The sequence below is a fragment of the Rhea americana genome, unplaced genomic scaffold (genome assembly GCF_003343005.1).
Source record: "Rhea americana isolate MKP2758 unplaced genomic scaffold, rheAme1 scaffold_27, whole genome shotgun sequence".
Lineage (NCBI taxonomy): Eukaryota > Metazoa > Chordata > Aves > Rheiformes > Rheidae > Rhea > Rhea americana.
In genome coordinates this window covers 3,470,052-3,493,046 of record NW_028186390.1, presented here as the reverse complement: position 1 = coordinate 3,493,046, position 22,995 = coordinate 3,470,052, and the positions used below count along the sequence as shown (strand labels likewise).

The following is a 22,995-nucleotide window of genomic DNA, read 5'->3' as shown; positions in this document are numbered from 1 at the left end:
GAGAAAGATTTTTGCCCTAAGTGCTAACAGAATTTAATTTATCTAAGGATTAATTAATGGGGGCAGGGAGTAAACTGTAGAAATAGAATTAAAGTAGGCAACTCTCATCAGTACTGTGTCCCCCTACTGCAAATCCTAGCTTTCAAAAGCACTTGCAGATAGATTGCACATTACCATTACACTTTTTTTTCCCTCAGCTGAATGAATATACATTCACTATTTAGGGCAGAAGACAAGGGAACTCAGTGATATTTTTAGGCACCAACCTTTCATGGTGGGAACAACTCTGCCTACATCAAAAAAGAAGCAAGTCTGAGCACAGACAAAAGAGAGCAGACCTGCGCAGTCACCACACTGACCATTTCTAGCAAGAAAGATCCAGGTTAGTTTAGGATTTCACATGGATCATATATATAGCATTGGTTATCAGGATTGCCACAATGCATAAAAACCTCAGTGATGAACCAGGATTCAAAAGGGGCTGAAACTCTACAAAAATGTAAACAAAAATGTTCTTTTTGAAAACTTCAATTTTAGGCAACAAACGATGCAAGAATTTGCTTGGCTAAACTCCAAGTATCAAATGTAAATTAAGAGTCCTGAAAGATTTTATTCACTAGCTACTCCGCATGTCTCAACATTTCAACACAGTACAATTAGAATACAATTCTTCTAAATTTACAACAGAACCCAATTTAACCAAAAAATGTGTAACTGCAAATAATGCTCATCTTAATGGAATAGCAAATGTCCAGTCAGTTTATGTAAGACTAAAGCAAGATGGCATTAATATTGATATTTATTACATTTTAAGCTTCTACTCTTACCAGTTTTCTACTGTTCTGTAACACTTAACAACAGATACAACCAATCTATTTTATATATTAAGTAATGCCTTAATGCTTTGACTTTTGATGTACTATTTTAAATATTTCAAGTTTTAAATTTTAGAGTTTTTTTAATTATAAAATCAAAAGTATATCCTTAATCAATGATCAGCCAGTGCTCTTTTTTATTTCAGTTCTGTAAGTTTTTATGAAATACATTCATTATTTCCCATTGTGCAAAATCCTCTTCAGCGACAAGATTTCCCCCAAAATCTCAGGATTTTATATCAATAGGTATGACACAAAGTAATTAACATTTCCATTTTAAACTTACAGATTTATACAAGCTCATGTCAACAGAAGTCCAAATTTACTGTAATTACAGATTATTTACATTAAAACAAAATAAGAAATCAGTATGTAAATGTAATGTTTGTTGTAGCTAATGCAGCAGGAGATGGTAGATTAGGTTCAAACAGCAATCAGTTAGCAAATCTGGCTAACATGTAAATGAGCAGAAGCCCTTTTGTTTACCTTCTACTGCATTTTAAACTTCAGGATTTTTAAACTGTCTCATGAGCAGATGTTAAAATAAAACACTAATCTTACCATTCTTATTGAGGTTTTCAAAGTAACTAAAGCAAGGCACTGCTCCTGTCCAGCTAAACAGACRATACTAATAATTGGAGTGGCAGGTTACATCGTTCTTAATTAACACTCTGCTACAGTTGATAACATGCACCAAGACACCATGTCACAGTCTCCAGCGCTCTGCAACAATCTAAAAAACATGCGCTCAGCAAAAGATGGGCCCATTGCTCAAAAGATTTTTTTTTAATTCCTATTCACACAGATTATTACATTTCTTAAATAGATTACAACTGCCTAGAATACATTATTTGTAATAATCTCCAAGAAGTACCCTCGGTCAAACAGCTTTTAACTGTTAGTGAATGCCCAACGTTACCCATTAAAGTGACAACCAAAGAAAAAAATTTTGATTAAAATTACCTCCCAGAACATGCAAGTTGGAAAGGGAGTAAGGTCAGGATGACCCTAGCACATGGCCAGCCTTGGCCGCCTAGCCTTCTCGTGCTCCCTTCTACGGCACTCTCCCAAGCTTTTTCCTGAACAGAGCATCGCTGGCTTTCAAGAAGCACCCAAAGCAGCAGAGGCCACTATTGGGAAGAAGTGGAGAGGAATCCAGTCCGACAAAGCAGGTGCAAGGGATTGCTCTCCTTAGACAATCAACTGATGGACATTCTTTGGCATCTTCCCTTTTAAGGCTGCTTTCCAAAGGAAATCATGTTTTTCTCCATCCTCCTGTCCCATCCAGTAACTTTTGAACATACTCACTAGTTTCAAGGAAATCTAACAGTTAAAGGTCTCAAAAAATCAGGTGAAAAATCAGCAGCTGGGTAGAGGAAAGAGACCTAAATTAGTCTCCACCTTAGTAAAAAGCTGTGATATAAGTCTAATTTTTATATTCCACTCAGCCAACCTCTGGCCAATCGCAGTACTACCCACAGTACATGACACCTCCTGTCCTTCAATACGACCTGCCCGTCAGCTGGAGAAGAGGCAGCGCATGCTGCCTGCATATGCAGGGAAAAATGAGGCAGGTACTAGAAAACGCCCGGGAGGAACTGGAAGCATCTGTGTATGCCTGAGGGGAGCGAGATCCCCGGAAGCACAGAGGGAATCAGCTGAGCTACTGCAGCTCTCGGGCCAAGGCAGGAATTCACTCAAAATCTGGTTTCCTTTCAGCCACATGTTGCTACTGTTCTAGAGGYCGCAGAGCAGTAAGTATGGCTTTGCCAGCTACCACTGTGGAAGCAGAACATGCAAGCCTGCAAGCCGTAACTGGTGTTTAAATTTAATCTTTGCACCTCAATTTATTAGCATGCGGTAGAAAGTCACYGGGTTTCCATTACCTATCAAAGCTTTAGGTATGCCATTGATGAATGAAGATACCCTAGCAGTTTTGCTTGTTTAAACTGCAGGTTCAYTTTGTTATAACATTTCGATGTTACCTTAGGTCAGTTCTGGGTTAAGTCCATCCAGTCTGTCACAATAAACCCCAATGCCTAGATACCAATGAGATGGAAAAATGATGCTTCAGACACTGCTCTCCCTCAATGTCAAGAACAGGAGCAAAGCAGGAGTTTATAGAGCTGTGATCAGATTACTCCTTTTAAGAAGGGTTTAAATGTAAAATATCATGTACTGAAATCTCAGGCCTTTCAGATATCACATTCTGGAGATATTCACATCGTGACTATTTAGTTCAAAACAGAAGGCATTTGAAGAAAACAACAGATGAACTCACAAAGTAAGAGGCAAAGTTCCTTAACATCCATTAATAATAGATGTTAGCATCATGCTTTCAAAAATTGAGGGTAACAAACTAATCTAAGTAATAACTGACCTAACAGTAGGCAGTAAACAGTGTAACTGGGTTTGGTACATTGCTTCAATTAGATGTGTTTTGATCTGCACTGATGCTCTAATTGGAGGCAAGCCTCCCCTTTCATCTAGAATTTATGACTTCAGGGAGAKGATCTAGCCTTCAAATTATCTTTGTTTAAGTAGCCTCTAATTAATCATCGTTTGCTATCCCAAAGCTACCAAATTTAWGTTAAAAATATCCAGAACTAATCTCCACTGTGAAACAAGTATAAACTGTAAAGTAATGGCAACAATCACTTTGATTTTACTAGAAAGTACAAAGTTCTCTTAAAGTCTTCATCAAAAAAAAAAAAAAAGCCTAAAGAACTTTTTAAAACATTTAAACAGTTTTTTAAAGTTTGTTTTTATTATGTGATTTATTCAGATGAAATAAAACACACACTCTTCAGACCCAAATTTCTTTCCAGAATTGAAAACATTCAAATTACAAAATACAGTGACACTTTGATAGAAAATTTTGAAATCAAAAATAAATTTAAAAACCTAGCATCTACAATGCTTGCCCACAGCATTTCCACCGTTCTTTGGTTAGCCGCTTATATAGAACGGCTTATCATCCTCACGCACAACTGCGGCTCCTGCTAACATACCGTGCGCGCACAGTTCACTGCGCAGCTCCGTTCACTCTACCCCCTCTGCTCCATTACCACTATTCCCTCTCCTAATGCTTCTGTCATTTTCAATTCAAACTAGAATTTTCATTTCCTCTACAGGMTATATATGCAGACAGGTTACTTTCAGTAGTATCTGCAGTAGCTGTAGTCATTAGGAAATGCCATTTATTTCTATTGATTGTCCAAGAATTTCTTTCATCAGTAATACAGCTGCATTTGTAGAGTACTTTACTATCCAAATACAATAGTAGAAAAATAATTCATTCTTCAGCAACTTGAAGGCAATCTAGTCTAATGATTATGCCATTCAATCAGTTTAAAAGTTCAGTGTTTCCTGCTTGCTTGACTTTTTAGGGATACAACTACTCTTTTAGACTCAATTACTGCGCACCCCCTAGCGGTTAAGTAATAATATTAGTATTTTACTGGTAGGAACAGAGTTCTGCCTTTGAGAAATAGAAGGACAGGGGAGAAAACAAGACATAGTAATGAAAGCAAAGGAATCACATATTAATTTGTGACAGTAACGATTCTATTTTTGAGAAAATAACATTTCCTTTTCAAAACTTAGCAATATTCACTGACATATGAACACTCACTGTTAGTTTTTGAGTGCTTAAATCAGTAATAAAGATCTCCTACTCAATTAAAGGAAAGTAATTACTCAGCCTACCTACCWACATTTAAAAAGTCCAAGAAGATATGAAAACATAATGTAATAAACTTTTMAAAAATGAAATTCTGGTATGTTAGTAATGATTAGTAAATGTTTTATTACATTATTATTTACCATAATAAATAATGTATATGTACATTACAAAATTAATGTACATATACAATTATTATGTTTACGTTAAATGAACCAATATAATACAATAAGACACAGAAGGCCAGCTTTAATTTCCACAWTAATTACATTTGTGTCTACAGAGTACATTGTGCCCAAGGAGTAAATGTACCACACCAACGTTTTAAAGAATTTTTCTTAATAATATTCTTTTGAATAATTGGATGTTGAGGTTTGTTAATCTCAACACTTATACTGGTACACCTTCAAGCAGTGAAAGTGTTCTGTATTTACTGAATGCAGGTTCCTGTAAGGATACATGCAGCTTCATTTAAGAACCACGCACACATCCYCCCATACAGACTTACCCAGAATGACTTGAAGGAGGAGGAGGCAGGTCAGGTGTTAGAACATAAAGACTATTATTTTTTGGCAAGTGTAGAGTTTTTAAAACAGTCTGAGAAGAAAAGAAAAATCATTATAAACCTTATAAATTATATAAATCATTTGTTGATTTTGACATATCACAGTTTATTTATTGCTTTTAATTATTAACAGTTACTTACAATACAAATATTTTGTTTCCAGATACACTTACTGTTAATTTAGTAATATCCTTCTTTGTGTGCCATGCCATATATAAAAATAATACTAACAAAAGTGATTTGTCCTTTTTTTCTTTATTTTTTTTTGCAATGCTTTAGTCTGAGTTTCTTCTATTACTTTCATACAAGATATCTAACGCTGTTAGAAACTTGTAATTCTTGCACTGTAATCCCCATGCACAGATGTTCAGTTTGAAAAAAATGAAACCACTTAACCAAAAACGCAGCTGAAAACTTACACTATCATCTACATCTCCAGTCTTCCACCCTTTTAACAGCATTTTAGATGCAGGAATCTGAAGTTCGTTTTCTAGAATATGTTTTATCTCTCCTGAAGAGAAAACAGAGGAAATATCAAGAAAACCACATATAAAAGTACAAACATTTACCACCTTATTTCAAAGAATACAGGATTATAGTTAAAAGCAAGTGCAAGAAAAGATTGAAATAAAAGCCAGTTTTAGTTTAGTGACCCTAGTAAYACATACTTCAAATAGTAAAGAATAAATGAAACTAAAAATCACGTAGAACACAAATTTAAATGAACAACCACATGAGGATCAGCCGATCTGGATACTGAATATATTTGGATAGTCCTACTCTGTGCATGCTAGTTCCACGCATCTGCAGATTTGTGCTATCCAAAGCAATGCATTTTGACAGCAATAAACAGGGAGTGTATTTTTGACATCCAAATTCATTATCAATAGTCCTAACATACAGAGCTTGAGTCATACAACTTGACTGCTCTAAAAGTTTTTCCAGTGTTTTAGACATTTGACACTCTCCTTGTCCCTAACACTCTAATTGTTAGAATCATAAAATAATTTAAGCGGGAAGGTACCTCAGGAGATCATCTAGACAAACCCCACAACTCAAAAGTCTAATTCGGTCAGGTTACTCAAAGACTTATCCAGTTAAATCTTGAACACCTCTAAGAAAGARGGTTCAACAACTTCTCTGGCCATCCTGTTCTAGTACTTGACCRCTCTTCACAATAAAAAATAGATAAATAAATAAATAATAGTCATAATAATAACTTGTATCTAATTAGAATTTCCCACATTCCAAATTGTATCCATTGCCTCTCATCTTACTATTATGCACCTCCAAGTAGAGTTTGGCTCCATCTTCTGTGTCCTCCCATCAGGTACTTGTAGAGAGCAATAAAGACTCCCTTCAGCTTTTCTCTTTTCCAGGCTAAACTAATCCCATTCTCTCAGCCTCTCCTCATGTGTTACCATGTGCTCCAGTCCCATGACTACCTTGGTGGTCTCTGGTGGACTTGCTCCAGTGTGTGAGTATTTTTCTTGTACTGAGGAGTTCAAAATTGGACACCATGCTCCAGATGCAGTCTCACAATTGCTGCATAGAAGGGAATAACTACTTCCCTTGATCAGCAGGCTACACTCCTGCTAATACATCCCAGGTGTGGCTGGCCTTCTTCACTGCAAGGGCATGCAGCTTTTCCGCAGAGTTGCTTTCTAGACATCAGGATAACAGTTTTCCCTTTCTCCACAGGGCCCTATTCACCTCAAAAAAGGCAAYTGGGTTACTTAGGCATGACCTAGCCTTGGCAAATCCATGCTGGCTGTTCCCAGTCACCTTCTTTGCCTTCATGGGCTGAGAAGGGGCTTTCAGGAATATTTTCTCCATAATCCTCCCAYGGACTGAGGCTCAGCAATTGCTGTTGAGCAGCAGGCTCACATTTTCCTTAGTCTTTATTTTAATGCTGGGTTACATACCAAAGCCCTTCCTATCCCTCACTAGTTTCAACTCCAKGTGAGCTTTGGTCTTCCTAACTCCATGGCTGCATGCTCTAGCAATGTCTCTGTATTCCTCATGGGCAGCCCATCTTTACTTCYACCTTTTGTGCACCTCCTTTCTGCATTTAGCTTAGTCAACAGTTCTTTGTTCTTCCATGCTCTCCTTCTGCCATGCTTGCACTTCTTCCTGCATGTTAGATTAGACTGTTCTACCTCGAGGAGGTTGCCCTTGAAGATCAACCATTTCTCCTGGGACCCTTTTCAGCTCAGGGCAGTCTCCCATAAGATCCTGTGAAGTAGATCCCTGAAYAAGCTAAAATCTTCTGTCCTGAAGTCCAGGACTGAAATTTTACCAATTTGCCTTGCTCACATCTCTGAGGACTTTAAGCACTGCAATCTCCTGATTGATGCAGCCAAGACTGCCCTCAACCTTCACATGCCAAGAAACAGACAAAAGAGTTCCACAACCGTCTTCTGCCTTATAATCATTAATACCTGCAAGAAGTTAGTGAGAAAAAAAAAAGAAAAATGCACAGGTGCCAAATTCTGATTTGGTCAGACTTTTATATCCACTTTGCACTGATATAATTAAGTGCAGTGCACTGGAAGARGTGGAATATTAATCAAGAATTCAAAATAATCACCAGTAGGTGGCACCATTCAATACCAGATAAAACACCAAAACGACTTGAATAAGGATAAAATGTTTCTAAAGTTCACCACAGGCGTAAGACTGCAGGTCAGCAGTTTTTGTTATTCACTACTWCTTCATTTAGTTCCTTGTTTTGATCTGTATAGTGATTTCAAAAACAAATACTGTTTTTCTTTAGTAAACTAAAATTAACTCACTATTTGGGAAATGTCAGAAATAATATACTCTGCAACACAAACAATAGCATACTTCTAACATACTATTACAAAATAAATCAGTTTTAGGTTAAGACAGTGAAAAAAAAATCACATAAAAAGAATGTTAATTTTCCTAGAGCAGTCAAATAAGAATTAGAAAGAGAAGAATGCAATGATGATCTTCACACTGGAGAGAATCCCTCTGAATCTTCTCACCAATCCTACACAGAGAGATGATGCTATACACATTTGAAATGTCAAGATCATCTGCTCATTAGTAGATTACATCCAATTAATCCTAACTCTAATTTGATTCTCAACCCATGAGACTTTCATGTCTCAATTTAATCAGTAATCTCAATTTTGTTTCTTAAGCAAAGGCAAAAGATCACGAGATTTCAAAATTGGTAGATCCCTTACTCTAGGTATTTTAAAGCTGTAAAAATAATTGTAAATGGTTAGTATCTGTGGTGGCTGGGTTCTGTGGAGGGATTTTTTTTCTTAGGGCTTTTTGTCAGTTTTTGTTTTAATAATTTTACCATAACAGTTTCCATTTCATTTTTACAAATCCTTACCAACTGTGGAGCTGTCTTCAAGTACTACATCCACATTTCTGTCTCTGTACTCAACCCTGAAATCAAGCATCCGAGGTTGTCTTTCCACTATTTGTCTTGATGGCACCACATGGCGAAATGCTGAGGATGAGGAGGGAGTAGAAGAAGCTGCTGTAGAATGACTTGTGGGGCCATATGCTGGTCCTTGTAAAGTCTCTCCACCATACTCACTGAAAGAGATATGATAAGAAAGTTTACACAGAACATATTATCTGTTTAAATAAAGATCAGCAAAGCAAAATGAACGGTATTATTCAGTTACTATGGTCATCAGCATAAGCCTCTTGAATCAGCTATATTTCCACATCTGAAAATACTGGCTTATTAATAAAGTGAAATTAACTTTCGTAACAATGTTAATATTCCAGTGACTCAAAAGTACTATAGGAGAACATCTTAGATGACAAACTGGCTTTCTAGCCATTATCTCAGCTTAAAGTTCAATTAATATCAGAATTATCTGGTGAAGAAGCAAAGCTTTGTTCCCTGTTCCAGGAATTCTATGACCATATGAAAATTTAGAAGGTACCATGGCAACCATCAGTTTTCTACATCATCACACTAGTATCATATAAAAATGAAAATTAGAAATTAAGCATAAAAAATAATTCCAAGTCTAACCCCAAACTATCGGAAAACAAGTCAGATATGATAGTTACATAATTAATGAAAACAAATGAAGYTAATGACGTATATGTTGAAACTAGTATCTACAAGTACAACAGTAACACAATGCTGTATTCTAGCTTGCCTTTGAGTTCAAAATCCTTCAAGCCTCTTAGTCATTCACATAAGTATGTATCCAGTGTATGTATCCACAACACTACTGATCAAAATAATTTGAGAAAACCCTTATTAAAAACAGAAGTACTTTATCTTCCTCAGCAAGCCTCTCCACAAGATGCACACAGAAACCAACGTAACAGAACACAAAAYTTAAGGAATGTTACCCCAGGCCAAAGAAAACTATGATATATAAAAAATTAGCTTTTGAAGGCAAGAGACCCCCAGGCATATGCCTAGAGCTTTGCCTTGTAGATGTTCTTAACAGAAAGATGATGCTTTCTATTTAGAAGGCATCTGTCTTAGGCAGCTACACGAAATCACGATGATGCAAGCTCATAAAAAGTATGCGCTGAAAGAATGGAAGCTGAGCAAAGAAAAATTTAGAAGATGCTGCAACTTGACTATTTCCATTCTTAAACAGAACTTATTTGAAAATGCATATTCTCCTTCTTAAGTGGACTAGGAGATCTCTCAAGGCAAATGGTTCTTATACAAGTTAGAGCTCTCATCAAGAAGAGGCCTGAGCTTACAAAAGTTTGAATGTGGCTAGCCTCCAGGACACAAAAGAGCAGAGATTATACAAATCTACTGCAAATCCCATCATTGTGCCTCCCATATTGAAAAATAATAATAATTAAAAAAAAACGTTATGCCTGGTAGCACAAAAGGACTCCTTCCCTTCTCAAGTCAGCAAGCTCAAAAGGACGAATTCTCAGCTACAGAAACTCGCAACTTCCGAGTTGATCCTGTACATATCATGTACATAAAGAGGACAGGAAATAGGCTTGCTTTCAGACTTTCAGGGAAGTATAAATACAGATTAATTTTTTTTAAATCTCATTCCCAACAATTAATTAAAACTACTACAACAGTTTAATTAACAGAGCAAAGAAGCAAAGAATATTTCAATTCTCAAGAAGGGCTTTTTTAAAGAACACAACCGAATTATAAAACAAAAGATATTTTTCCCTTCAACTTATGAACTTTCTTCAAGTCCGGTTGTATTAATTCTATTTGAATTCCATTATAAAAGACTTCTTAGATATCTGAATCACAATCTCTAAGAAAACATAACAAGTGTCATGTCAGCAATTTCAAACGTCAGTCTCATTTGAAAACCACCAGAAACTAGGCTTTCAGGTCTTCTGGGCTTCCTTAAAAATCTCTTCCAGGTACCCCAACTCCTTCCCCCTGACAAAACTGTTCCAAACTTTCTGGTATTCATAAATGTCACGGGATAGGGACTTAGAAACACAGATAGAAACAGTGCCCAAAACAACAGAGACATGATCTCAGCTGGACTATGCAGGCTTAACTGTTAATAAAAATCCAGCAACTTTACAGAGCAAATGAGGTTTTAGCCTGAATCAAAAACTCTTTAATGATAACTTTATAAGAATTGTCATAGATGCCAAAATGCCAATATACCTACATTATGCATCTTCATCAATAAAAATTAAAAATAGTATATTGAATATTTTTCTAAACAACATTTTAAACATTATTTTATCATCTTTCTCAAATAGCTCAATTCCTGTTCTGCTGTTTTCAATTGCCTCATCAACACTTAGGAGATCACGCTTCAGTGACTTCAAAATATCCAGGCATCAGTATACAAGTCAAAATTTAATTCAAAAGTTGAAAGAAAAATTAGTGAAGCTACTTTTGGAAGGARTAAACTTATTTTATCTGACACAGCATCTGCTGCTTATTAATCACTAGAAACCCACCAAAACTTTTTTTGACCCTGAAGGTTGGTGGGCAAGTGTGTGCATGTGCATGCGCACGTAGTAAMAATACCTTTTAAAATGTATAAGAGAAAATACTTAGCCAGGCACATCTGTGGATTTCCATACTTTCACAAAAAATGCCTTGCAAATTTTTAGATCTGTGCAGAAAAAACAAGTTCTCACTTTGAAGAGAGCTTAACAAAATTCAGATTTACTGAAGATACAATCCTTTATAGAATGAAGCAACAACCACTGAATTCAAAGTAAAAATTAACTAATTAGAACATGTGTTCAGGCACATTTGCCTTTGCAAACAGGTTGGCCAGCCTAGTAAAGAGGGCTTGAAAGTAGGTAGGAGGGGGAGGGGAGTGTCATACAGACAGGGTAGACAACAAAACACAAGTTGGGTTGGGGGGCCTCCAACAGGTGCATGCAGCTGGGGAAGTGCGTGTGGGACATGGCTATGGGGGACCCCTGTACACCCTTCCTGGGAAACCTGCAGGCATGACCACCTCTCTGAAATGCCTGTACASCAATGCGCACAGCATGGGGAACAAACAGGAGGAGCTGGAGATCTGTGTGCGATCGCAGGGCCATGATCTCATTGCAGTCACGGAGACATGGTGGGATAGCTCACATCACTGGAACGCTGCCATGGAYGGCTMYGTGCTTTTTAGGAGAGACAGGCCAGGGAGGCGAGGTGGTGGAGTTGCTCTTTATGTCAGAGAGCAGCTGGAATGCGTGGAGCTCTGCCTAGGCGGGGAGGAGGCAACAGTTGAGAGCTTATGGGTAAAGATCAAAGGGCAGGCTAACACGGGGGACACTGTTGTGGGTGTCTACTACAGGCCACCTGACCAGGAAGAGAAGTTGACGAGGCCTTCTACAGACAGCTGGAGGTAGCCTCACGATCACAGGCCCTGGTTCTCATGGGGGACTTCAACCACCCTGACATCTACTGAAAGGACTACACAGCAAGGCACAAGCAGTCCAGGAGGCTCCTGCAATGCACTGATGATAACTTCTTGTCACAAATGGTGGAGGAGCCTACGCGGAAGGGTGTCCTGCTGGATCTTGCCCTTACCAACAGAGAGGGACTGGTTAGAGATGTGAAGGTTGGGGGCAGTCTTGGCTGCAGTGACCATGAGATGGTGCAGCTCAGGATCCTGCAGAAAAGAATTAAGGCAACAAGCAGGATTGCAACACTGGACTTCAGGAGAGCAGACTTTGGGCTCTTCAGAGACCTAATTGGAGGAATCTCATGGGTTGAGGCCCTAGAAGGAACGGGGGTCCAGGAGAGCTGGCTAGTATTCAAACATCACTTCCTCCAAGCTCAAGAGCGGTGCATCCCAAGGAGAAAGAAGTGCAGCAAAAGGGGCAGGAGACCTGCATGGGTGAGCAAGGAGCTCCTGGCCAMATTCAGACAGAAGAAGAAARTACAYAGAMTGTGGAAGAGGGGACAGGCTACTTGGGAGGATTACAGGAATGCAGCCAGAGTGTGTAGAGATGCTGCGAGGAAGGCTAAGGCCCTGTTGGAATTGAGTCTGGCAAGGGATGTCAAGGACAACAGGAAGGGCTTCTTCAAATACATCAGCAGCAAGAGGAGGACTAGGGAAAACGTGGGCCCGCTACTGAATGGGGCAGGGGCCCTGGTGACGAGGGATACAGAGAAGGCAGAATTCCTGAATGCCTTCTTTGCTTCAGTCTTCACTGCRGAGGGCAGCCCTCATGAACCCCGTAGCCTGGAYGTGAGGGAGAGAGTCTGGAGAAGGGAAGACTTCCCTTTGGTTGAGGAGGATAGTATTAGAGACCTTCTGGGCAGGCCAGACATCCACAAATCCATGGGCCCGGATGGGATGCACCCACGGGTACTGAGGGAGCTGGCRGATGTTGTTGCCAGGCCGCTCTCCATCATCTTTGAAAAGTCCTGGAGAACTGGAGAGGTGCCTGAGGACTGGAAGAAAGCCAATGTCACTCCAGTCTTCAAGAAGGGCAAGAAGGAGGACCCAGGCAACTATAGGCCCGTCAGCCTCACCTCCATCCCTGGAAAGGGGATGGAACAGCTCCTTCTGGATGTCATCTCCAGACAAATGGAGGAAAAGAAGGTGATCAGGAGTAGCCAGCATGGATTCACCAAGGGGAAATCCTGTTTAACCAATCTGATAGCCTTCTATGATGGAATGACTGGCTGGGGAGATGAGGGCAGAGCAGTGGACATTGGATACCTTGACTACAGCAAGGCTTTTGACACCGTCTCCCATAACATCCTCCTAGAGAAGCTCAGGAAGTGTGGGTTAGACGAGTGGACAGTGGGGTAGATTGAGAACTGGCTGAAAGGCAGAGCTCAGAGGGTCATCATCAGCAGTGTGRAGACCTGTTAAATCAGGTTTGCCAGGAAATGAGTTTGTGGCTCTAAAAAGTGTTCTAAAAAGGAGAATGACATCATCATCTTAGGATCCAGCAACAAAAACTAACATATCGCATCATTCTGTGCATATACTACTCCATCTTCCACGCTTACCTTTGCAGAATGCCATTTTCTTGTGGTATTACACCATTTATAGCTGCCTGAAAAGAGAAAATACATTTTTAATCAGGTATTTAGGGCAACAAAAATAAATCAGAACTTCTATAATATGTTTTAAAAAGTGGATTATTTTGCTTTAAAATATACCACAGAATGTCCTCTATTCAACAAATACTAGTGGCAAATGATACTGTTGAGCACCTTCCTAAAATAAAAAGTGTGTCTAAGTGAAAACGAACTTGAGCCAAAGCTTGGACTTCTATGCGTGCACCACAGATTTTACAGGAAGAAAGAATGAGAATAAACTGCCTGGTCTGTGTTCAAGAAGCCCAGTGCTTTTTACACTTGGTATATACATGTATGTATCTATGCACACACACAGTAAGCACACTGCTTTCAGACCTGTCAAGCTCACAGCGCACAGACGAGCTAGTCAGCACGTMCTCCGAGACTCCATGGTTTCTCAGGAGCAGCAGACTTGCATAAAACTAGAACCCMCGTAGCCAGACATGCACTGTGATGTTGCAAGCCCAAGGTTTTCAGGAATTGCTAACTCGGTGCACACAGCTGCTCAGCAGCGTGGCTGCCTCAACCACACCTAGGGTTTCCAAGCAGGCTGTAGCTCTGCTGTAGGCACACGATACCACATAACCTCCCAAGAGTCATCAGGCATCATGATACCACGTAACCTCCCAAGAGTCATCAGGCATCAAGGAATCCTAAAGAAATGCAGACCAACCTCCAAAATTCAAGTCGTCATCATGCAAAAACAAAACCACTTTTTAAACGAGGCTTATGCAGCTATGTACCACCTCACTCCATTCAGATTGAATAATATTTTGTTTATTTTGTTAAGTACAGGTCAGGTTGGTCTCTTATGAGGTCTCTTATTTGAAGCTACAGCTTGCATATGGACATTCTTATTTAAATGACAATAAAATTTCAGGACATTTGAAGCCTCAAATGTAGATAATTCTATTTGAACCTAATCTGAAAAAACAAACAAACAAACAAACAAACTTCTTTCGGAAATATGGTTAAGGCCATGGTATATCCACACCTCCCAAAGAAACTGCAGCTACAAATCTGGTAAAGTGAATAAGATTGAGAACCTGTCCCAGAAGTTCATTTTACTTCCATTTTCACTCATTTTTAGAGGTGCTCTAACTAAATCCCTCTGCACATCTACAGTGCAGTATCACAACTAGATTTTAAATGTTCACAAATTTGAGAAAACTATATTTGTTTCTTAAGTTCAACATAATATTTTTTAATGACACACATGAATAAAGATGTCATACTAATAGCAAGAATGTCAGTTCTAGCACTCTTAGTTCAGGAAAAGTTAACTAAGGAACTCCCAGAAAAACAAGAAATAATCAAGAACAGAACAGTGATTAGGAGAAATAACAGAAAACAGTTGGGAACAAAAAATTACCAAGTTCTTTTCACATCTGTTACACTGACACCTCATGCAGGTTTGCAGCAAGCAATGCAACATCCTGCAGCTTTACAGCCTCGGTCAGAGGTAGCTCAGGCACGAGTTCAAGGGTAGAGAATGAGGAGATACTAACTTGCCTTCTAAAAGCAGTAAAACTGTCCCATGCAGTCCTCCACTGAAAATAAATACAACATTAACCCACTAATTTTATTTCCCATGCGTGGTCTTGGACAGGTGTTTCTACATGCAGCTGCTTTGTATGATGTCCATGATGACAAAGGATGCATGTACAAGATACTTATATCAACTGTTTAAATCATCCACCATATCAGGGTACTTGTATTTCAATACTTAAGGCCATATCCAGATGTTAATCCATTCATTTAGTGCCTGCAAAGACACAGGGACTTACAAATACATTCAATATGACCATTAAGACCTCATTTTCCTAAGTGCTGAAAAACATACTTCTCAACAGTAAGGATGCACAATAAGCACCACCTAAAATGAATCAGCAGCCAATTATTTACTTATTTACTACTGCTTTTGAAAAATCTCTCACATCTCTTTTCAAATTTGTATCACTGGGGAAAGCAATACAGTTCACCACGCAACTTAATTTGTAAACTTAAYAGTTTATGATTCATTTCTATTAGTCACTTAGAAAATTAAGTCTGTACAATAAAGGATTTAAACACCAGGGCTCTAGGTCACACTGATTTATTTTTGGTTTTATTTTTTTTAATCACCAGAAGCTTAATATCTATTACACAGAAGTATTACCTATTGAAATTATCCTAATAAATTCCATCTTGTACTGAAATGCGTAACATTTAGAACAGGCACAACATGCTACAATTTCAATCTCAAACCCCACTTCTGACACTTGTCTTCTCACCCTATTATAGCCTTGGTCAATTCTATGTTGCAAAAAGTTTCAATGCACKCTCAACACATCTGATGCTATAGAAGTTTGTGAAAACTTAGAAATTATATATATTTCACATCAAGAAGAACAAAAAAGTTCAGTGGCAAAATCCTAATGAGATTCTTTTCAACAGTATTTGGAAGACAAATCATTTCAGACTTCTCTACATCACAAAAGAACATGTTTTTAAGTCACCTCAGTGCTAGGGTTTTTCATATTTTAGGTGCACTGAAAGTGACACCATGTGAGCTGGCGAAGATGACTTGCACGTTTTATTACTGAGCAGTTTTAAGTTTCATTCTAATTMATGTCAGAAGATACAGGAAGGAAGAAGTCAGAACCCTCCTAACTTCAGACTATTAAACACGTCCCAGCACCAGGTAGATCAAGTAGAACAGCACTGGCTAGAACTACTGTACCACCAGCAATTCATGCATTCCTAATGCCGTAACTTCTAGTATTGCTAATAGCCATTCTCGTACATCAAATATACCTGGCCTGTTGGCCAGCACAGCTGGCGAGYGAGTGCGTGGTGCTAGATGAGGAAGAGGCAGATGGAATTTGGAAGCGCACAGACTGACCGTGCTCCAGGAGGAGGAAGTCAAAGACTGTAACTGAACTATGGACAGTCATTATCTTGCAAATTATTAATTAATTTTTACAAATTAACATTCAAAAAATGAAGCTTAAATAAACACTTAATAAACGTAAGAGAATAAATCAAGTTTTCAATGCTATGCTTTCTTTTTCCTGGAATAAATAATCTTAAATTTCTATAATTTCTATTAATAGTTAATGTTATATAAAGACAAAAATGTTATAGCTGTTGAATTCAGTTAAATAACTATGATGCTGTAATAATATATATAGAAACAAATATTATATAAATAGCATCAGAAGAGAAAGACAAGTGAAAGGCTTGCAAGTACCTACAAGCTAAGGCAACTACCCATCAAGTCACACTGAAAACAAACTTTTCTACTAGAACACTTTAATAAATTAATTTATCCACCCCGCATGCTGGATGGGTTGTTTGTTTCTTAAAAAAATAAAGAGTGTTTATCATTATTGTGGTTTTTGCAGTCATACACAGCTGTTGATTACATTCATCTAATAAACCTCCAGGAAAAAGTGGGAGGCTTTGGGGTTTATTTTTCGTTTGTTTCTTCCATCCTCACCCCRTAACGATCTCGATCAACATACATTTCATTCCTGTCAATCAACAGGTAAACTTGGATTTACTGATGAAAGACAAACATAGCCTTTATTTTGCATCTGTAGGAATCGGAGAGCAAATACAGATTTTTGTACCACCAGACTAACCAGCAATGCTCAGCTGACTCAGTGGAATTCTCTTTATTCTGAGTAAAATTAGCTGCTTCAAYAGTGAAGAAACACAGCAAGGCATGGCTTTTCCATACTTTCTCTGTTAAACCTTATTTCTCAAAGAAAAAAAAAACACACTTGGAGAATTAAATCAGTTCAAGCGTTTTCTAAACCTAGTAGAGGGGCCAAACACAATAGAAGCTCCAAGCTATTTTCTTATTTAAAAATGAGTAACTCTTGTTCACATCCCCAGTGTTGTGAACTTGGTAATATTTAAGGGGCACAGGAGTAAGAAAAAACAGCAGCAGCAGCATTGTTTTTTTTCTGATGGAAAGACCTCTATTAACCATAGAGTAAAAATAGAGAGATGAACACTGATAAACACAAAGACTAAAATTAGGTAGATGACAAATGGTAGCAGTGTACATATAAATATTGCACAGATATTAGTATTCATGTTCTTTTAAGACATCTAAGTGCAATCCACAAAGAAAATAGGAAAAAGCAGCAACTATCCACTTGATTTCACAGGAGTGAAACAGCACTACCACTGTGGCAATGAGTATTTTCTCTGTTCTAATGCCAATACTACTGAAAGAGTTAAGGTCATCAAATTGGAAAACAACAGAGTTCTTACACAATTTTTCAAAGCCAAGAACCAGGYGCATCTGAATGTTACCCACATACGAACCACTGTAACAGGGTTCTAAATTGGAAGAGATAAATAGAAGTGAGAAAGTAATAGTTCGAATGATGTTTCAGTAAACAATTATCTTTTTTTTTTTTGAAATTATAAAACAGATTTTTAGGAAATTATAAGCCAGATTTAGTTATTCCTTATTTATACATTTTGTTTTGAGATTCCAGTCATATGTGCAGGAATTTAAATTGTTTATTTAATAACAAGACCCTGATCTAACCTGTTTTGATTAGACTGATGTCCAGAAGTAACATCCAACATAAGTTATTCCATGACTCCGTCACCATCTAAGGATATAGGGTACACTCAAACACATCACTTACAAYGTTGTTCATTTTAGGGAATGGGAAGACAGAAATATGATATGCTACTGGAATCATGAGCAGCAGTTATGAAGSTCCCAAGGAACAATAATTTTTGTTGTTGTTTTATGGCATTAAGCTTCCAAATTATAGTATTAAATGTATTAAATTCAACACACTTTTGCATCTATCGTGCTAGAGCTGTTTCTTGTAAACACAGAAAAGAATAAAGTGATAGCATTAAAAAAGGCTACCAAATACYTAAGAAATTTGGGCATTCCAAGAGTTCTCCACGGGGATCAGCAGGGACGTCTTGCGTGAGAGAAACGATTTACAKCTCACTTAGAAGATGGCCCTAGATTTTACTATCAAAGGCTTCTTAGACATCATATTAACAACCATTATCCAGAGGCAAGACCAGACTAATAACCCAACGCCTGTGTACGTGAATTGTCACTCAGGATGGTTCGAAACCTACAGAAAGCTGTCACAACTGGTTCAAAATTCACCGGAGTTGCTCACAGAAGGGCTTTTCAATGTTCCTGAGCTGCATTCATACACACTGCTGCAGYTCCTATATTTTTCCCCAAATGCTACAACTCAGATTTTAAAATTGGTTTAAAGTATCTGGTAAGCTGAAGAAGCAAAGTTCTGCATTTTGTGGCTTTTCATGCTCATATTGCCTTTTCTTATTATTACATATTTAACATCTTCCTGATATAAAAATAATTTCTCTCAAATCACAAAGTTTACCCCACACTCCTTTCTACATTAGTTGAAATAAAGACAACTTTTCAGAGGAAGCAGTGCTAGCAGTTTTCTGGGCTATGCTTTTAGATATAACAGAGTTCTTGTTTTATTTTTTTTATTAAACACTACAAAACAATAGAAACCTATCTTAATATTTGCCTTACCCTCTCAGTATTTAATCTTACATTTATTTATTTCTCATTCTGATTACACAAGTAAATATTCAACAAAATATACATATAAARATCTCTCCACAGAGGGGAAAAAAAGAGACAGGTGAGAGATGGCATGCAAGACAGATGTATCATGTTTTGAGTTTTATAGAATAAAAAATTGGTAACAGTTACATTTTGGAAATACCAATAAGTATTCCTGTATGTTATTAGTCTAACTGAATCCACCAAGATTTTCCTTGTTGAATTTAGGCAAACAAAACATTAAATTAAATATACCAAGAGGCTGTCAACTAGGCAATCTCATAAACATGCAAGAAGTTATTTCTTATCTTTTGCATTTTAGAATGTATTTCCACAGCACTGAAAAGGCCATTTATACTATTCTGTTTAAAAAAGTAATTCCATTGAAATTAATTCTATTCTTAATTTGGGTTAAATGCAATATTTTGATTTCACTGTTTTCACATGATAAATTATATCAATTAACTCAGAGATTTAAACTCCATTATCTTATTTTGTATTCATACAAGATATACAGATGATAAAACTAAAAATGTTKTGTAAAATGAGAAAGTTAAACAACAAAAAAAGTACAAATGTTGCCCAGAGGGGGAAAAAAAATAACAATTAAATGAAAAGAGATAGAAGAAAAGCACTAGTGAGACAACACATGTATGAAGGGATCAAAAAGTGAACGTGAATTTTAAATTGCTTCCGAACTATAAATCTGAGTGACAAGGAATGCACTTTTATATACAACAGTAAAGCAAAAAAATAGAAGTATGGAGATGCATCAGTTCCTTTGGAGCACAGAAGTATTTCTTACAAGGAAATTAACTCAGTGTTCAGCTCTATTTATACATTCTAGTAAAAAYAGTAAATATTATGAAATTACGCTTCTCTAATATTTTCTTCTCTCCATTTGGCAAGTATTAATTTGGGCTCATATTTTCAACGGAACTGATACTAGCCTTGCTATGTTTTAACAGGTAACGCCAGACATGTCAAAACATTTGTTCTGACCYGCTGATTGCATGATTTCAGGAAACTACATAGAAGTACTGCAGGGTATGCATGGACTTTTCCCCCGATCATATTATAACAACGAAAAGGGGGAAAATCAGGGAATGAACAGCAGAAGACGTTCTGCTAACTGACTCACACAAGARAAAAGCAGCCGTACTGCAAGTATTAGTCAAATAATTCAGTCAATAGAGATCAATAATAATCAAAGTTTACTAAAATCTGCTATCACACAATCACTTCTTCCTGCACCAAGACACTGAGACTRTAACATGAGATTCCAAAGTAGAGGAACATGACTTTTTATTTATGAAACAATTGAATCTTGCCTGTTACGGACAAGTCTGTGATGTGCTAGTTCTAAATGTGAAACTTCATTAAACATTCTGCAGAAATACCAGCTATTTTAGACCAGAGACTGTTCCAAGMAAGATACACTACCATCTTCCTACATACTAGACCTATAAACAGATATTTCAAAATCATTATTTTAACAAGTAGTGACTGTTACAACTTTAAGTTATAAAAAGTATGATTCACTGTAAATTTTAAAATGAATGGAATAACATTTAATTAAAAAATTACTAATTGTGCCCCAGTAGTAACCTAACAGAAGCAACCTCTACCTTTATTATCATTGGCAGGTTTTACAAGGCAAAGTAGTGAGTCAGCTTTTTCCTGTAGCTCGTCTTATACTTGCTGGCATTTCCCCAGCTTCTCAAGTCTCAAAGTACTTCCAAGTGCTAGACGTGAAGTTACACCCACAAAGTTTTTACAGAATGCCAACATTTGTCCCCATCGTGGTTAAAATTTAACCAAAAGCTGTAATTGAACTACAATGAAGTGTCTTCTATGCATTCTGCTTTATTTCAGCTTGCTTTCTTTACAACAAATATACTTCATGAAAAGCTACAAAACAATAGAATTGCTAGTAAAACAAAAAATTAACATTTCATCAAAAACACCACATGAATATATTCATACAGATGATTCATTTCATCAGCAAGAGACACGCGTTGAAATAGTTTGCAATTAGTACTCTAGATGTGGTTTCCCATTTCTCCCTACTTCGTTGGTGGCTTCTACAAACTTTTTTTTTCCTGTAGCTCCTACAATATGTCGAAACGCACTAGGAAGCCTTTCAACAGTTAGATACATTTTTATAATCCCGAGGCAGGGGAGGGAATATGCTTTGCACAGTTCTTTAATTTTATATTGTCACTGTGCAACTCCACAGAGTGTAACCTCAATAATAAATTAAACAAATATCCTAACTGGATGTATTTTTACAGTGCACCGAAAATAAATAACATAAACATATTTATACCTACCTAAAATCAAACTTGGATTTCAACAAGAATAAAAGAAAAGAATCTACTCAGAACTATCTACTCAAAACTCATTCATATAGAAAGGGAGACGCGCAGACTGTAGTGCAGCTTCTACTTTATGGCACACACAGATACAAGCATCTTGGCCCTAGTGATTAACATCACAACTTTTTACATTGATGCTGCTTCATTTTCTAGGGTAGCAGAAATGGAAGCTTATGCTTGATATAAAAACACATCTTGTTCTTCCTCAAAAATTAAAATAGACAGCAGGAAAGACAAATAAAACAAAAACTATGCCTCAAAAACTATCTAGGTACTCAACTCCCATATTTCTCTCCTCTCCTAATTACTTTATGTACATTTGAATGACAACACTAAAATGCATGGGTCACAGACTGCTACCCCAGGACAAGATACTTTCTGTTCAGCTTTGAAAAAACCAACAGTAAAATAAGCATACTCATTGCATGTCATATTAGCTTTTAAGAAAGCTTTTCGAAAAAGACAGGACAGGGATAACATCTCAGGACACAAGAAAATTCAAAAAGCTCTAGGAATACCATGCACAGACTAAAATCCCTTTTACTCAAGAGGTATAACAACACAAAACATATCTCATGCAACAGTTCCCAAATTACCCTAACTATAGTCAACACACTTCCTAATCATTTGTCAGTAATAACATATAGCTCTAAAAAATTTTAGCTTAAAAGCCTAGAAAATGGAAAATTCAGAGCAGAAGAGCAATCTACAATTAGTTTCACAATATTTTTTCTCACACTTAATGATATTCTATGCGACACTACCAGCACTGCAGCAACCTAGGTTTTCCAGCACAGCTAAAGCTAATTTATTTAAATAAAACTAGAGGTGTTAAGACATTCAACAACATAAATAAATCCATTTTTAGAGTACTCTGTTCTGAAAGTAAAGTTCAGACTGATGCGTCTGGATGATTCCTGGCTCCTTTGCTAAGATGCAGTATCTACACAGATGCAGCTTCTCAGTTTAAATAATTTACTTCATTTTTCTCCTATCCATACATTCCCAGAATGATTCCAGGACACACTAATCACTTGTCAAACACACACCTATAAAACGTATGCAATTTTCAGTTCGACTAGTCACACAGTAATATATCACAAACTTTCAGGACAATTAAAAAAAAAATCAACTATGCCTCACTTAACTGTAAGTTCTAGAAATTTGCTTTTAAATTAGAACATTTCAGGACAAATTAGTGCTATGCAATCTTCATCGAATTTGCCAGTACAGAGGTACAAGCTGCTGAAAATACACATTTGCGAGATGTAAAGTAGGGTGGCTAATGCGTGCATATCACTATAGTAACGTTATCGGACACAGCTGTGATCACAGGTAGGTTCCTTTAGTTATGTTCAGAACAAAAATAACTCTCTACTTCCTGTAATAGAGTCCTTTTTTT

The 22,995-nt window shown here is 37.2% G+C and overlaps 1 protein-coding gene across 1 annotated transcript in view; it reads right to left on the bottom strand.

The window, feature by feature from the left end:
* FAF1 (Fas associated factor 1) overlaps nucleotides 1–22,995 on the bottom strand; it is a 173,630-nt gene that overhangs the window by 123,172 nt on the left and 27,463 nt on the right. The window contains exons 3-6 of the mRNA XM_085308055.1: nucleotides 13,566–13,612; nucleotides 8,493–8,701; nucleotides 5,542–5,633; nucleotides 5,066–5,154 (exon numbers count right to left, since the gene is read on the bottom strand). Coding sequence (XP_085164181.1) covers nucleotides 5,066–5,154; nucleotides 5,542–5,633; nucleotides 8,493–8,701; nucleotides 13,566–13,612 — 437 coding nt within the window. The remainder of the gene's footprint in view (nucleotides 1–5,065; nucleotides 5,155–5,541; nucleotides 5,634–8,492; nucleotides 8,702–13,565; nucleotides 13,613–22,995) is intronic.